Source organism: Desmodus rotundus, chromosome 2 (assembly GCF_022682495.2).
Source record: "Desmodus rotundus isolate HL8 chromosome 2, HLdesRot8A.1, whole genome shotgun sequence".
Taxonomy (NCBI): domain Eukaryota; kingdom Metazoa; phylum Chordata; class Mammalia; order Chiroptera; family Phyllostomidae; genus Desmodus; species Desmodus rotundus.
The window spans coordinates 145867425-145884341 of NC_071388.1; the positions used below are offsets into that span (position 1 = coordinate 145867425).

Below are 16917 nucleotides of genomic sequence, written 5' to 3' on the forward strand. Positions count from 1 at the left end.
AAAATCTAATACTCTCCTAGAACTATTAGTTACAGGCTGTAAAAAGCTGACAAGATAATCGTGTACTTTTTTTTTGCTTCGTACCTAGAAGCTATTGATATTCAGAGTACCGTCCTAAGGCAGTTTTGTTTTTCTAGGTGGCACAGCATCTTGCCGCCACCTATGGTGACAAGGCTTTTGAGGTGGCCAAAATGGCAAGTGTGACTGGAAAAAGGTGGCCCATTGTTGGAGTGCGTCTTGTGTCAGAATTTCCATACATTGAAGCAGAGGTATGTGAATGGCCGTGTGAGAATTTTCTGTCTGCATGGGATACCATTCATCTGTTGTTTTTTAAATTTTCTTTAAAATTAAAGTATAGCTAAGCTTTAATGTACATATGTCAGCTAACACCTGAAGTAAATTGTTTAGCCTGGATTGTTTCCTTTATAAATTTTTATTTTATCTCTAAATTGATATTGGTAATGGTAACAATAATATTAGGAAATAATGGAATTCCTTCCCCTCCATGGAGCTCTCCCAAGTCTTGTTAACTCACAGCTGGTTTGCCCTTTCGTGAATTTGCTACTCTTGTACCACACATGTGCTGTCTCACGGCTTATCTTGATTTGACACTTCCCTTCTCAAAGATTTAAGCTTTGTTTCTCATCAGGACTTCACATTTTAGAAACCAGAGATCATGCTTTGTATTTACTTAAAATTCACTTCACGTTAAAACCTGGTATCCAGTAAACATTTGCTTATTGACTGAAGGCAGAGCTTCTGTCATTCGGTTACTCGGAGACTGAAATCTTCGGACAGCCTAAACAGATTAGACCGTAACTTTTTAATACTTGTTCTTTGCCTGCTGAGCTATGTAAATTAACGTCCATATTATGTATAACAAAGAGGTAAGCGATTACTGTGGATGGTAAATAAGAAGTGAGGCAATTTGCGTGAGTGTGCCAGGCTCCAGTCAGAAGGAAGGCATTAACCCTTGTCCAGTTTGTCCCAGTTCCCAAACCTCCTTTGGCAGTCAAATGGGGAACTGGTGTGACGACACTATTTGTCTCATGCCTGCTACAGACCAGAGTTTAAAAAAAAAATGTCACTTTCCCTCAGCAAGACTTTTTTGCAGTAAAACTTTATTTCCTCTTAAAAAATACCTAAAGTAATAATTTTACTTTAATTCCAACTCAGGTGAAGTATGGGATTAAGGAGTACGCCTGCACTGCAGTGGACATGATTTCACGCCGCACTCGCCTGGCCTTTCTGAATGTCCAGGCGGCAGAGGAAGCCCTGCCCAGGATTGTTGAACTGATGGGCAGAGAACTGAATTGGAATGATTATAAAAAAGAGGTATTATATGGAAGTCTTTAAAATCATAGTAACCATTATAAACATGTAATGTCTCCATCTGTTAGTAGAGGCTAGCTTGGTTTCTGTGGTGACTTTAGATTTCTTGCCAGTTTCTCTCTGTGTGTGTGTGTGTGTGTGTGTGTGTGTGTGTTTCATACTGCCAGGTCTTAGGAAACTGGAAAGATATTCTTGTACCAAAATTTGTCGGTTGCTTCTGGAAAATCCCTTGTAGAAAAATGTTCTCAGATTTATGGTCATAGTTCCTGAAAAAGATAATGATTGTGGGTAGACCTTTTTCTGATAATCATTGAAAACACTCATAGGATGTAACCTACACTGAAATTCACTCTCCTGAATATTTGCCTTCGGTAGGAAAGCAGTTGGCTTTGGCTTTACTGCTTGACCACCAAATGCATATTGATTTGTGCCATTTGAAATTTTGTATTTATATCCAAATTAAACAAAGAAAGCCAGTGATGCCCACATACACAGCCCTGGGCTTATTTTAATAAACAGAAGATCTTCATAGTTTTTTTTTTTAAACCAAACCAAACTATTATAACATGCAGGGTCATTTTTAGGTATTCATTCAAAAAATACTTTCTTTGCTTACTGGTTCAGTTTTTTTCCGTCTTTCTTGAACCCATTCCACGTAGGCACTTTTTCTGCCACTTGTAGTAGCTCTGGTCACACTCACCAATAACCTCTATGTGGCTCAATATACTTGTCGACTCCCCATCCTCCTTCTGCTCAACTACTAGCATTGTCACTCTTGATTCCTCCTTCCTCCTTGAGCTATTTTCTGGAACACCACCTGTCTTAGTCTACTCAGGCTGCTATAACAGAGTAGTACAGACTGAGTGGCTTCAACAACAGGCATTCATTTCGCTCAAGTCTAGAAGCTAGAAATCTGAGGTCAGTGGTCCAGGATGGTTGGGTTCTGGTGCAAACCTTCTTCTTGACTTTAAGATACCTGCCTTCTTGCTACATCGTCACATGGAGGAGAGAGAGAGAGGGGGAAAGGGGAACCCTATCCGCAAGACTCATCTCAACCTAGTTACCTGCCAAAAGCTCCATCTCTGAATACCATCACATTGGGGGTTAAGGCTCAGCATACAAATGTTGAGGACCACAATTTAGTCCATAGCGCCATCTCTCTTGGATCTCCCCTCCTACCTTTCCCAAACTACTATTGCTACTGCTACCAACCTCACCATGTCATAAACAGCTATTTCATATTTGATTTATTAGGGCTAAATCTTTGTAGCATAACCTGATCTAAATCCACTAGCAAACCTTATCATATTTACCTTCAAATCATAGCTTGAATTCAACCCTTTCTTAACACAGTTAACTACTCTCACCCTGATTTAGCATCTCTCACATGGATTATCATATTAGCTTCCCTCCCCTAAACCAGAGTCCCTGCTTTAACAGCTTCAGTGATTCTATTAAAACGTAAGCCGGATCGATCTTTGGTTATGTCTGTCTGAAGTCCAGAGGAACGTCTGAACTAGACCTGTAAGTTTGAATAGTACTTAAGCCATCAGACTGGATAAAGATCCAGGGAGTTCATGTGGTTAGATAGCAGCAAGCAGTCCAAAGACTGGGCCCTGGGCATTCCAGAGGTTAGAAGAATCCAGGAGACAGGGAAAGTTCTAGCTAGTGAGGTTGGGAAAGGTGTGAGAAGGGTCGAGAGAGAGTTGGGACCAGAAGAGGAGGGAGAAAGTATTTCAAGAAGAGAAAAGTAATCTTCTGTGTCAAATGTTGCTGATAGGTTTGGTAACATGAGGGCTGTTAATTAACAATTCTTTTGCTAAATTAGCTGCCTTTTATTCACAGTAAATGCAGAGTCATTACAATGGTTTCCAAGGCCTTTGTGATCTGGCCACCACCTTTCTGATCCCTGGTCTTTCCTCCCATTCATTCACTCCCCTCCAACCCACAGGTCAAGTTGCTTTTATTTTACTCACATCCTGCTGATGCCTCTGCTGGGAATCTTCTTCCCTGGACAAACTCATGGCCTTCTCCCTCACTTGCTACTGGTCTCTACTCCAGAGAGACCATCCTTAATGGGGCTAAATACAAGAGCCCCTTCCTTCATCCGAATGACATTTTTTACCCCTTTCTTACTTTATTTTTCTCTTTAGCGTCTATTCCCATTTGACATACCATGTATTTAGTTATGTGTTGTCTGCCTCTCCAGGAAATAAGCTCCCCGGAGGAGAAGACACGATCTGTTTGTTTCTGTACACTCAGTGCCCAGTATAGGTGGTGGGCCCTAAATAAATATGTAGTGAACGAGTGAATGAACATTATTGAGCATCTATGTCATGTATGTAAGGAAGGATTGGCATGGGTTCTGTCCTTAAATTGTTCTCATTCTGGCGTAGATTCCCAAAGATGGTTACATACCAGAGTCACCTGAGAAATTTAAGGGAAAAGGGGAGATTTCGAGGGTTTTCCTTAGACTATCAGAGTCAGAGTCTCCAGGGGTGAAATGGTCCTACGTGTGAGAAATTATAATTTTATTGCAATGAAGGTAGCCTACTGCTTGTGGAATTCACCAGTTGAAAGGGCTCCTTAACCTTGACCATAACTCTGTCAGGCATAATCCTTTACCCCCATTTTATAGTTGACGACATAGGCTCAGGGAGTAAGTCCCCGTCAGAGTTCATACAAATAGTAAGTTGTGCACCTGGAATTGAAACCAGCTTCTCTGACCCTAGAATGTACACTCTCCCCACCCTGCCCTGTTAACCTAGAGTTTGGAAAATTGTGGGTTAAGCAAGTGAAACCATTTTCTTTAATGTAGATAATTTGGTCCCTTAAAAATGTTTATGTGCGTTGTCAGTCCCCAAAAGGGAACTTACTCTGCATTAGTGGGACTGGTTTTTTGCTCTTCCTGTTTTGAATTTTGGTTTGATCAACTGAAGCTACATATAGAGGCAATCATTTTTACCGGATAGAAGGACTGAGGATAATGTGTTCCTGTAGAAATTATGGTTGGAATGATTTGAATATGCAGGAAGATATTTTGTGCCAGGAATTCAAGCTGTAGGAGGTAGAGAGGAGGAAGAAAATTCTGTAAACTGGTGTTAGGCCCTCCCGAGGAAACTAGATTTAACTTCAGTTCACATTTTATGAGCAGATTTATGTACTCAGGAATATTCTCCCATCCCCCTCAACAAAGTAACAGAAATAAAAGACCTAAAGTTATTACTCAATATCTGAGACATTGGAGTGTTAATGAGGTCTGTGGACAGTCTGGAGAGAACAAAGGAGAAGGAAAAAAAAGAATTAAAGGTTAGAAAGCTGGACTTCTGAGAAAAGGTTAAAAGCATTGGGATTATTTAACCTGCAAAAGTGAAAGAGGAACAAGGTGATAAATAACTCTCTGTAGATGAATTGTGGTTGTTTTCACCAGTCAATACTTAATGAGTGACTTGTCTACTGAGCATTATACCAGATATTTTAGGGGAATAATAAATAGCTTATAGTTTCAAGGTTCTTAAAATCTTATTGAGTAGTTATAACACATATATACCTCGGAAACGTAGTTATGTTTTCCAGAATTTAGAGAAAGATTTAGAGAACTGTCATTCATGACCAAATTCAACTACCTTAGAAGAACAAATTAGGGAGGATGGCGTTGTCTAGGGGGGCTGGGATTGAGAAAGGAGTTACTAGAGATATTTAAAAGATGGGACACTGCCAAATTGTGTCCCCCAGGGTGTAAATAATATAAGTCAAAAGATGACTGCATGTTCAAAAGAGTTTAGAAAATTGTGAATTAAACAAAGGAAACCGTTTGCTTTAATGTAGATAATTTGGTGCCTTCAAAATGCTTCTGGGCATTGTTGGTCTCCAAAAGGGAACGTACTCAGAGACAGACTCAACTGTCACTTTTTGAAAGGGCTGGGGGAAAAGGAGACTACTATTGCCTAGAAAGTATTTTGGGAAATGCTGCCATAGTATTTGGTAAGGAGATTTTATAGCTTTCAGGCAAAGCATACATATCATTGAGAGACTTTAAAGAGAAGGCCATTTAAATAGATGGAGAGAGTATCACAAAAAGAAACTCAAAAGTGATTTCAGTGAGGAAGAAGCAAGTGAAGAAATGGAGTGACTGAAAAAAAACAAGTTGATAAATAGCAAATTTAAAACAGATGGCAGACAAGTGCTCAACAATGAAAAATATCCAGGAATAACATGGATGTATATGAAAACTGTCAGGGATTGGCTGAATGTCGGAAAAAATGCTAAGGGCACAAAAATTAACTTTTAAAAATGGAAAAGAATACAAGTGAGGCTTATCTAGATTATTGCTTGAGGAGACTGGCACCATCTATTCTTGAATGCTAGAGGAAAGGGAGAACTTTTCAACTTAGAGTTTAATACCAAATTGTTTTTCTTTTTTTCTTTTTGGTCAAGGATAATGATTTTCAGTGTGAAAAGAGCAAAATAAATATTGGTAAGAGGAAATAGATGTTCAAATAGGAGGTTGCTCTAAATGAGTTTGTATGCCAACCCAGAGAAATTATACCTCAGGGTACTCAAGAGAATTTGCAGATGGAATTTATTTAACCACTGTTGAGCTTTAAATATTGTGGCAGATAGGAACAGAGCCAGTAGACAGATGATGGGCAAATGCAGTACCAAATTCCAAAAAGGGAGAAGAGAAAAATACAGTTTGTAACTTATAAACCCGTGGTCTTAACATTGTTATTGGAAAGTTTCCGGATTGTGGCATTTTAAGTTTATCAGCGTTTAACAGGTACAGTGATCACTGAATGCTGGGAAGGAATTGCTTAGGAAAAATCATTTTGGATATCTCATTTTCTTTCTATAAAGATTAGCAAGGTTGTTAGATCAGGGAAGTTGTGGTAGACATAATGTATTTGAATTTCTTGAAGCATTTTATGAAACCCCATGTAATGTCTTTTTTAAATTGGTGGATTGTAATTAGTCAAATGATCACTGTTTGCCTCAGAAGAAGTCTCTGGTAGCAAGCAGGTCCTGAGGACTCTGCCCTTGGTTTGACTTAGTCTACCTTGCTTCAGGTGCTTATTACAGTGTTGATGGCATGCATCTGTGGTATACTAATAATAAGAAACTGGATGGAGAGTGAATGATGACAAATGGAAGCAAGGGGTGAAATTTCATTAGGTGTAATTTAATAGAGATAAATGGCAAACATTGCAATAGGTAGAAAAACAACTTCATCCATTCCTTATAGATTTGACAAGGCTTAACAGTAGCACATGCAAAGATGAAATATGGTTTCTGTTATTTGTGAATGCACAGCAGTTAACAGTGGGTCATGGCTGTCCCCAAACGCAATTGCAGTCTTAAGCTACGTTAATAGAAATCATATCTCTAGATTGATGAAGCTGACAGTTACTCCTTTCTAGGTACCTGCAAATCCCAAACAGATTGGAGGAGTTGCAAAGAGATGAGTTTAATCTCAACATCCCTTTTGAGCTACTTTCAGCGGCATTGAGTTATTGTCCTGTTGTTAGCGTCCTTTCGATGGAGACCTCATCTTCCATTTTGGGGATGTTGTAAAGAAAACGTGGGGTTAGGGAGGCACATGGGGTGAATTCGAGGGGAAAGTCCCTTCCAACTTTGAAACTTCATGATTCCCTGCTTGACGGAGTATGGATAAGTTACATAAGTGATAAAGTGACATGAACCAAAGAAGAGCTTGTTCTTGGAGGGAAGCCTCAGAGATGCTATCTCCAGGGAAATGAATCTGGAATCAGTCTGGTAGAACATAACCGGGCAAACTAGATACAATAGAAAACTATTGTTTTTTATTAATGGTGGATTTCTTCTATGAAGAGAGTAAACTGTCAGTGAAGAATGCCCTTTGTGACTTTACAAATGTTAAATATGCCTTGTGTTGCGTATGTATATGTATGATATATATCAGATAGTATATATTTATAGTATATAGTATATATTTTATGTGTATATGGTAGCTGAGATAATATTTTAGCATTCCTAATTTTATGTGTACTCTATTTTGCTATTTTACTATAATATATACTATATATTTGTTATTTATATATTTATATTAAAACATGTAAATATTATATATTTCTCCTAAGAGAAAGGAAAGAAGGGAGGTCATAATCTCAGAAAATTAGTTTGTCTTCCCAAGAAGAAGGAGCAAAGGCACTTGTCACCTACATAAGAGCCTTGATGGGAAGTCTGGGGAATTTAGACTGGTCTATTAGTGAGCATTCTCTAAGTTACGCTACATCAAAAGCAACTTCAAAATCCTGCCAGCTGATCATGGCAAGCCCTTATTTTTCACTCATATTACACGAGGGCTACATGTTAGCTGTTGTGGCTCTTTTCCATATTCCAGGTTATCTTCAGATCTCTCCGATTTATACCCTTCTCTTGCTGGAGAGGCGTTTATATACTAGTGTAGGTATAAGGGAAGAAGGAGATATTTATGAACAATACATGGTACAATAGAGTCATCTGGAAAGTTCTTAGAGGGGAGACAGATACGATGAAAACTACGAATGACATTGTCCTCAGCAATAGTATCAGTTGTGGCTGGGACGGTGAAAACAGGAAGAGGAGCTGGTCAGGGTAGCTTACTCCTTCTCATTATTCTGTATCTTCAGCCCAACTATTGGAACCCTAGTGACGAATTCGAGAATAGCTAATATGATGTCTGTCTTGATGTTCCACGCGCCATGTTTTAGTAGTTGTTCAAGTCCTAGATATCTTCTTTACGTTTAATTGCTTTTCTGTCACCAAACCCACGAGGATTTGGCCTTGTAGATTTTGCTAGTCAATACTGTGGAAGAATATGCAGCAGTAAAAAGAAACAAAGTAGTAAAACATGCAACAACAGGAATGAATCTTAGAATCATTATGCTGCAGAAGCAGTCAAACACAAAAGACTTCCTGCCATATGAACCCTTTTGTATGAAATTCTGGAAGAGGTAAAACTCGGGTGACAAAAAACCAGATCAGTGGTTGCCTGGGACTAGAGGCCAGGGGAAGAAATGAACTGCAGACAAGCAAAGAAAGCTTTTTAGGATGATGGAATGTTCCATGTCTTGATCACGGTAGAGTGTACATCAAACTACATACCTAAAGTAGGTGGGGCTTATTGTTTACGAATAACACTTCAGTAAAACTGGAAGAAATAAGAATGCGTGCTGGTCAGATGAGGATGAGCTAGCTTCTTTTAAAAAAAACCAAAAGAAAAAAACCAATAATTTTTTCCATAAATCTTTCAACTTTGCATGTGTCTGTGTTTTAGGAAGAACTTGAAACAGCCAGGAAGTTTCTGTATTACGAAATGGGCTATAAATCTCGATCAGAACAGTTGACAGATCGCTCTGAAATTAGCCTACTGCCCTCGGACATTGACAGGTACTTCCAACAAGTTTCTCTGTCTCTCTTTCTTCACCTACATAAGTACATTTTCCCATTATTCGATGTCGTATTCCAGGTACAAGAAGCGATTTCATAAGTTCGATGCAGACCAAAAGGGCTTTATTACCACTGTTGATGTTCAGCGTGTATTAGAGGTAATTTTTTTTGTTGTTCAGTGGTCTTGGATAGCAAAAGAATGTAAAGATTGTATTAATGTTTTCTTATCTAGTTTGTTCTATAGGTAATATTTCTCTTAATTTTTGAAAAATTGGTAATATTATTAAAAGGATTTGCATAATTTTTAGTTAAACCTTGTTATTTTGTGCTTTTTAGAGTATCAGTGTCCAAATGGATGAAAATACACTACATGAGATTCTGAATGAAGTAGATTTAAACAAAAACGGACAAGTTGAACTCAATGAATTTTTGCAGGTGAGTTTTACTGAAAGGAAACAAGTGTATTTGCTTTTTATCTCTTGGTTGTCAGTGCATGTTCAACAGCAGAGTTTTAAGTCCACACAGTTGTCCCTTCATTCTGAAAAAAATAAAGAGCTGGAAGCCAGCAAAGGTTGATATGTGCCCCCAAGGATAAGGCTCCCCATGTGGTGCGTGTTCGTTCCCTCTCTTCTTGTAAGACACATTCTGTCATGTTGGGCCATTTAGATTAAGTTCAAGTTAATTATGGCTTAACGGGGTGAATGAGAAGTGTGCTTTTTAAAGAAGTATGCCGTGGAGTGCCGCTGCTGGACCACACCTGCTTCAAGAAGGAACATGTTTCTAATGTGCAAAATAAGTTTTTAAAGGAAAAAGTTTTAAAAATCATAGTTGCATTTGAGAATCATATTTACTTGAGAACCTGAAATGTAATTATTATATTCTTACTTTATAAAGAACGTGATAAACAAAAGAAAGCAAATATGCTTTCTGGGGTCAAGACCATATAATTCAAGCATGTCTGTTTTCACTTACTCAGGGCTCAATTGTTTAATCGTAACCATGAAGGAAACACATTTTGTTACTTTAACTTCAAACTGGATGCTGCACATCATTCCTTAGAGGAGACAAATGCAGCAGCCCGTGCCTCGTTTGTGGCTGTCCGTCCGCAGGACTCCGATCACAGGAAGAATGCATTGGCTTCCGAGCAGCCAGGGTTTTTCTGTAGTGCTTCTTGGGCAGGTATTTCAAATGAATGCCAGGTCTTGCTTGCACCATGGCAGTGATGAATGCTGAACATGAAATAAATTAATGCTGGGGATTTTGGTCAATGTCAGCCCTTTCTTCACTGTGTCAAGTTAAACAAACAAGATCAAGGCAAAGGAAATGGTAATTGTCTCTCTGGAGATGAGCTACAGATAAGAGCATTGTTGAATCTAAATGCAGAAAATTTTCACAGGTTGTGTCCAGCATTACAAAAAAGAATGTTTAGTTCTTTAGCTTACTGTTTAACTAAGTGCACATTTTAAATTGAGTTTAAATTTTATGCTTGACAGTTAGAAACCATTTAATACATTTTTGGCTAGGGTTTTTTTTTTTTTTGAGAATATTTTATTGTTTGTGCCAGGATTTTAGAAAACTTTAAAGAAATAGTTTATGTTTCATTTCATGTGTATTATACATAAACAACAGTATTTAGGGTTGGAAGACCTAGGATTTTAGAAACAATAAGAATCTAATTTTATGGATGTCCTATGTGGTTTGGGTTTTAAGTAATTTTCTTGAATACAATAGAGTTAAACACATAGAAAATAATTTAAACCACCTGCAGGTTTCCTTGTACAGTTTTTAATAATCGAGTATTTCTTATTTTTTGTCCAGTTCTTAATGAAAGAGACCATTCATGCCTCTACTAAGTACAAATATTTAGTGTAATTTTCAACTTAAAAGATGCTGACCGTATTTCTCATGAAATATATGGTTTCAAGATACATGTAATATTTAAATAAACTCTGAATGTTTAAAGGTTGGTACATCATGTAATGTTTGTGGATAAAGAAGAAACTCCAGCTTTATCAGTTTTGTTAGCTCTGATGAACTTTGAAGGTTTTCATGGGATCAGAGAAATAAACAATAAACAATAAATTGTTCTGTCTTTAGATGTCAGCATTGTTTATGTTATATCAGTCATCATATATAAAGTATGTTTTCAGGGTTTTTTATTAAGTACAACATTTTTTCCTTAAGATTAAGAGCCCATGTTTACCTCATTAAACAGCATTTTTAGTGTAGATTTGGTTCCTCAGTAATCGTCATGGAAGGTTCACTATAGGTATTACATGGCTATATGACTTTATTTTTAGGTTTGTGCTGTAATGCCACTTCTGCATTTGGAGTCAATCTCTAATAAGCAATAGCTTGTGAAACAGCTTTTAATAAGGTCATGAAATTCTGATCCAGCACCTTGGCAGATGCCTCTGACTCTTATTCAGAGCCATTTAAAGGAACGTATCTCTCTGAGCTAAAAACTAGCCCTAGAAAATATTTTGTGTGTATATATATATATATATATATATATATATATAAATAAATGTATTTTTTTCCCTGGTGAATGGCTAAATCAGTTCTTTTTTAAATGAATAACTGAAAAGATTGGGTAAGTGATATCAAGAAAAGCAAGTAGTTAAAAACACATAAACTTGAAAAGGAAAAAAAAATCCCCAAGCTCATAATTGCAAAGTGTCTTCCAGATTAAAGGCCTTTGCCCGCTGACTGCATGTAATTTCAAGACTAATTCTGATTTTATCCATTGGATAAAAATGAATTAGCTAAAATCTGGGCTGTGGAGTGCTTTTAATTCTTAAGGTAGATCTCTGGGTCCATTTTCAAGGACTTAAATGTAAATTACTTTATCAAGTCTTTAAGGAATTTGGATTTAGGGGACTTGAAGTTGTCAAGTACAGTAACAGTAAAAAAAAAAAAAGAGTAGTTAAATATAGATCATGGTTTGTCTTTGTTCAATCCCTGAGATTCTTTTTTAAGATTTTTAAATGGAACTCAAGATCCAATATTTGAGTTGCTCAAAAAAATATGTGTCCTAAGCATATTAAGGGGCAAAAAACTAATACATTTAATTTGCATTTAAAGGCAGACTGACTTTGCTAGGTAGGTGTAGTTTTTATAGTAGTGGTGAACTACCTACCTCTTCCCCCCGTTGTTGAAATGTTAAAAAAACTGTACTCTTATTTATTTGAGCTGTAGGACCTGTATGGCTTTTGGTGGAACACTTAATGACCTCTGCCTGCGGCACAGGTAACCATTAAAATGCCATCTAAAAGGGAGTAAGCCAGCCTGCCTTCTGAGTCTGTTGTATGTTTTCTCTTTAAGCTGATGAGTGCTATTCAGAAAGGAAGAGTGTCTGGAAGCCGGCTGGCGATACTAATGAAAACAGCAGAAGAGAACCTGGACCGAAGAGTTCCCATTCCGGTGGACCGAAGTTGTGGAGGATTGTGAGTGTGAGCAAGTAAATCCTCAGCCAACAAACATAGGAACAACAAATCATTATGTAACGACAGTTACAAATACAGCACTCCAAAGTAGTGGATATGGATAGCTGCTGTTTTTTTTAACACTGGGGAACATTCCAAAGCTCTACGATGTTGATGTATACCCCTTTATTTGTATTTGCCATTCATTCTCACTTCTAAAAAGTGTATTTTATCTTTTTCTCATTTTTGATGCACCCTGACTTAATGTTTTGTATCCATTTTGTGACCTGTTAGACTTGACACACTCCCTTTTTGTGTATTTGTTTATTTATTCTAATTGAATTCTAGAGGCAGAATATTTTGGCTGAAATAAAAAAATGCTGGAAAAATTTTGTGACATACACAAAGCTCTGGATATTAAGCTTGTAAATATTATTTGTCTTGAAAGAAATTGAGCTGGGAGTGAACTACTAAAATAATAGTTTCTGGAGACCTACCTCTCAGCCCCTTCTTCCTTCTTCCTTCAGCTCGTCTGCCTCCCCATCCAAACATTGCACAATTTTATATCCAGAGCATGACTGGCAAAACTAGAGAGGGACAGAAAAATTTTGATCTGGTTACAGGAACAAGTCTGAAGGAGAAGGTCTGAAAGCTTCCAGAATCGCAGGTATAAGATTAGGATAGCGTTGACATTTGCTGGGAGTTACAGTGATAGTTTCATCTCAGTAATTCATTTTTTTCCCTCAGTCACTGCTGGTTTTTCTTTGACTGTTATAGTTGCCATGAAGATCCTTGCTTCTGTTTTTTACTTCAAAACCAGCATTACAGTGGTAAATTGGATGTAATGGGATGAGACTAAATTTCTCAAATCTTTACAGTAATAACAAATTTAAGAATTAAAAACCCATGTTTATATATCTACATATAACAGCACAATTTTTAATCCTAAATCTTACAGCATGATATTGTCAAACATGACCTATTTTGCTTAGTTTATTGCATCTGTTTGGAGGTAGTATTTGTAAACAGATACTGAGGAGGATAGAAATAGCCCCTAGGTAACTTCATTTACAATTATGTGTAAAAAAGCACTGCACTCAACATCCTTTTGGTTACTATAAAGCCCCTCTCATTCTTTACTCAGTGGAAAAGTTCTCAGTCAACTAAAAAGAAAAAGAAACAGAAAAAAATAAAAACATACACAACACACATATTCTCCCCCAACACACACACAGACACAAAACAAACAATGTATTGCATTTAACAAACAATGTATTGAATTTAAAGGGTCATTTTGGTATGCTTTGGCAATATTTTGGTGGCATTTTAGCCAATCATTGTGCCTCCTCTTGGGAACCGCCTACTTTGTGTCTCAAGATCAGGTTGTGTACGTAATAGGAAATCTAACCCTTTAATGACAGGTTTTCATTGCGCAGACTTAGAGTCTTAGTTTTTTAAAGCAGGTACATAAAACACTTTTGTGCCATTATTTCTGTTTATGTCAACGTTGTAGAGTACCTTTATGCCTCATTTTAGTGGGGTATGAGTCTGTCCGTCCTAATATAAACACTGGAAATGCACTCCCTTAAGCACCCACCCCCACCTCTGAAACACAGGTAAGATAGCATCTCAACTCCTTTTGATTTTAAAGGATGTTTTAGATTTGCCCCTTTGAAAGGAAAATCTAAAACACAGCAAGTGATGCTCCCAGGTACCACTGTGAAGTTTTGTGTTCAGGGTGAGAACTTTTTACACTGGCTTCTATTTTATTTTTTTTTAATAATGGAAGCATGCAGCTTTGTAGTTTAGTGTTTCTCTATCCAGACACTAAATTTCATTGTTTAGAATCCAGTGACACTTAATGGGTAGAAGAGCTGTCCTTTAAAACATCACAGATGATGTAGCACAGTATTGTACATTTGTTCTCTCTCTCTCTCCTCTCTCTTTTTCTAGTTAGAGCATGATAAGGATGACTTGTGTCCTCCCCGAATCTATCACAGTAGGGATCCGGCTTATACCCTGACTGGCCCGGGCAGGGCTGCATTTGTAACGCAGGCCTTGTTTATGCATGCTTTGCGATGAGTGCAGTTCCTTTAAGGACAAAGAAGAGCACACTTTTCTTCTTTTGAGCATATTTGCTTTTGCTTAAAGTCTGCTAATTCTAAAACATACGCTCCTTCATCAATCCCAGAGACTCGTCTTGGAAATGAGCTGGTTCCAAGTCTTCACTGTGAATAAAGCACCCCTTCATTTTTGTGTTAGTTCTTAATTAAACCTGTACAGCTTTTTTTAACCTGATTTCAGAAAAGGAGAAAAGAAAGGGGGATAAGCCCCTTAAAAACCTACTCCACGTGCAAAAGAATTTTTTTTTTCCTTTTCACATAATGTGATGTAGGTGATTCTGTTGGGGTGGGGATAGGGTGTAGGGTGTACAGAGATTGTCTTTTATCATCAAGTGATTTCTTTCAAGAGCCTTTCAGGGGATTCAGGTGAAGGAACCCCAACTGTGGTGGAGAGCTGGATGCTCCTTTACATAGCCCCTACCTCAGTCATAACAGTAGTGATAATGCTGGATTATTTGTTAAGCCAAGGTTGCCTGCCTCATATCCATCATGCTGTTTGCAATATTCTTGCTTTCAATCAATTTATACTGACTGGAACTTTAGGGTTCCTACTATTAAATGCATGCTCCCCATTTTGCTTTAGTTTCCAGCTTCATTTTGTCTGTTTCAAATTATGTAGCTTACTCTTTTGTACAATGAAAATTTCATTCTGACTTTTACTAAACATACTGTAAGAATGATCATTGATCTTATTTCCTTTTTTAATGTATTTGTAAAGACTTTTGGCATATAAATGTAGTAATATTGACATCAATAACGCTGTAACTTGCACCGTTTTGCATTATGTCACCCGTTTTAGGGAGTAAAAAAGCCCTACTGTGCTTTTAAAGAATATCAAGTGTAAGCCCAGTGCTGAGGTGGATAAACGCAGCGCATGTTTTTGTGTGTGGCACTTTTATGTATCGTGTTGGGTTATTGTTCTAGATTGGACTGTTAAATACTATGTTTGAGGCTGGGTTGTCATTTTTATAACTGTCTTGGTGTTTTATCGCCATTATTTATTACTTTTGATATACAGAAGGAGCTGCATGCATTTATAGAGCAATAAGAGGATGTATTTAATGTGCCTTGTTTTTAACTGAATAAAAACTGAAAGCATGAATCAATAAAACTGATTAAAACGGTCCATTTGCTGGCATTTTGATGTTACTTGCAAGTCAGAGAAATAACTTTGATTACTGTTGAAGTTTTAAAAAAAACTTTGAAAATATTTTCACAAACTGTTCTTAATAGCACTTAAACATTAATTCTTTTAGCTTGGGATTTTGTAATTTGATCTCAAAAGTAAATCACTGCCAAGACAGATGTAATTTTATGAGGCCGCCAGAATTATTTATATTAATTTGTTGCTGGAGCCTTTAGGGCATGACTTCTGTATTTGTGCAGTTCTATTCTAAAATTATATTCATCCTATTATAACTCGGCCGAATTCTTTCTTTTCCCTTCTTCTTTTTTTTTTTTTTTTTTTTTTGTCTCCTAGAGCCTTTCAGCCTGAGGGTTCCCAGGCACACTGATGAATTTTATCATAACTAAAATCAATAGAAATGAATGGGAAAGATTACATAATCCATTTTGATCATCTTACATGTCAAGTTAGTGCAGGGTTGCCAAGTGTTGATAAATGCTCTGACAGAAAAAATGCTATATATTTTCATTGTCAGTAAATCAGTAAAGCTGTTATCAGTTTTAACATAAATTTCACAATGTCCATGTTATTTTATAGGTTTTAATTTACACGCATATGCGGAGCATACTCTCCATTTGTGGTTTAGATGCACTGCCCCCTGGTTTTGCATGCTCAAAGGCATGCATGAGCTTCTGAAGTTTCTTTGAAATTGAATAGAATACCCAAAGCCACAGCTCCCATTCAGACTTATAACAATGAACTGCTTGTTCAGTGGCTGGAAAAAAATATAGCAGCTCAAAACATTGTTCATTGATCTAGCTTATCAAATTTTATAGCCCTTTAAAATTTGTCAACAAAAAAATTGTCAAAATAGATTGCTCTCAGTTTTTGAAGTGTATGCAATTTATGATAATGTATGGGAAATAGGTACTAACATCAATATTTGCAATCTTCTTCAACAGCACGTTATCACTGGTGTCAGATCTCACTTGATGACGTTTGACTTACGAAGGGAGAACCAACGAAGTTTTAAATTGATACGGCACCTTCATAACGAGAGGGTTTCTGTGTAGGAGATGGAGTTGATGAGCTGTTGTGGCTCTAGTTTGTGTTTTAGGGTTCTAATTAGCTACCCCACTTGTGAGGTACATGTGCATCACACGATGTACGTGAGCCAAGGTGAGACACCAGGATAGTCCGGCAGATCCTGTGCCACGAAGGTTGTGGGCCCTTTGCAAAAAGCAATGAGTATTTGTGCGTTTCGCTAAATACCTGATCCACAATAGTAAGATTTATTTAATTAAGCAAAACTGCATTAGCAAAATTATCAAGGCCATCTTTGTTCTCCTCATTTGGCATAGAATTGCATTGCTTAGCAAACCCTTCCATCGTTTCCCCATTTGTTAACCAACCGCCTTCACATTGGAGTTGCTTGAAACTGTGGAAGCGGAGGTATGCACCTTAGTGGTAGATAAAACACCTGTTTCAGTGGAAGAGAGAGGAG

General features: G+C 37.3%; 1 protein-coding gene across 3 annotated transcripts in view; it reads left to right on the plus strand.

The window, feature by feature from the left end:
- GPD2 (glycerol-3-phosphate dehydrogenase 2) overlaps positions 1 to 12387 on the plus strand; it is a 129166-nt gene extending 116779 nt beyond the window's left edge. For all 3 annotated transcript variants that reach the window (XM_053918684.2, XM_024579930.4, XM_045187391.3), the window contains exons 12-17: positions 138 to 269; positions 1177 to 1335; positions 8627 to 8739; positions 8819 to 8897; positions 9076 to 9174; positions 12064 to 12387. In XM_053918684.2, coding sequence (XP_053774659.1) covers positions 138 to 269; positions 1177 to 1335; positions 8627 to 8739; positions 8819 to 8897; positions 9076 to 9174; positions 12064 to 12189 — 708 coding nt within the window. In that variant the 3' untranslated portion in view covers positions 12190 to 12387. The remainder of the gene's footprint in view (positions 1 to 137; positions 270 to 1176; positions 1336 to 8626; positions 8740 to 8818; positions 8898 to 9075; positions 9175 to 12063) is intronic.
- Positions 12388 to 16917: the final 4530 nt, after the last annotated feature.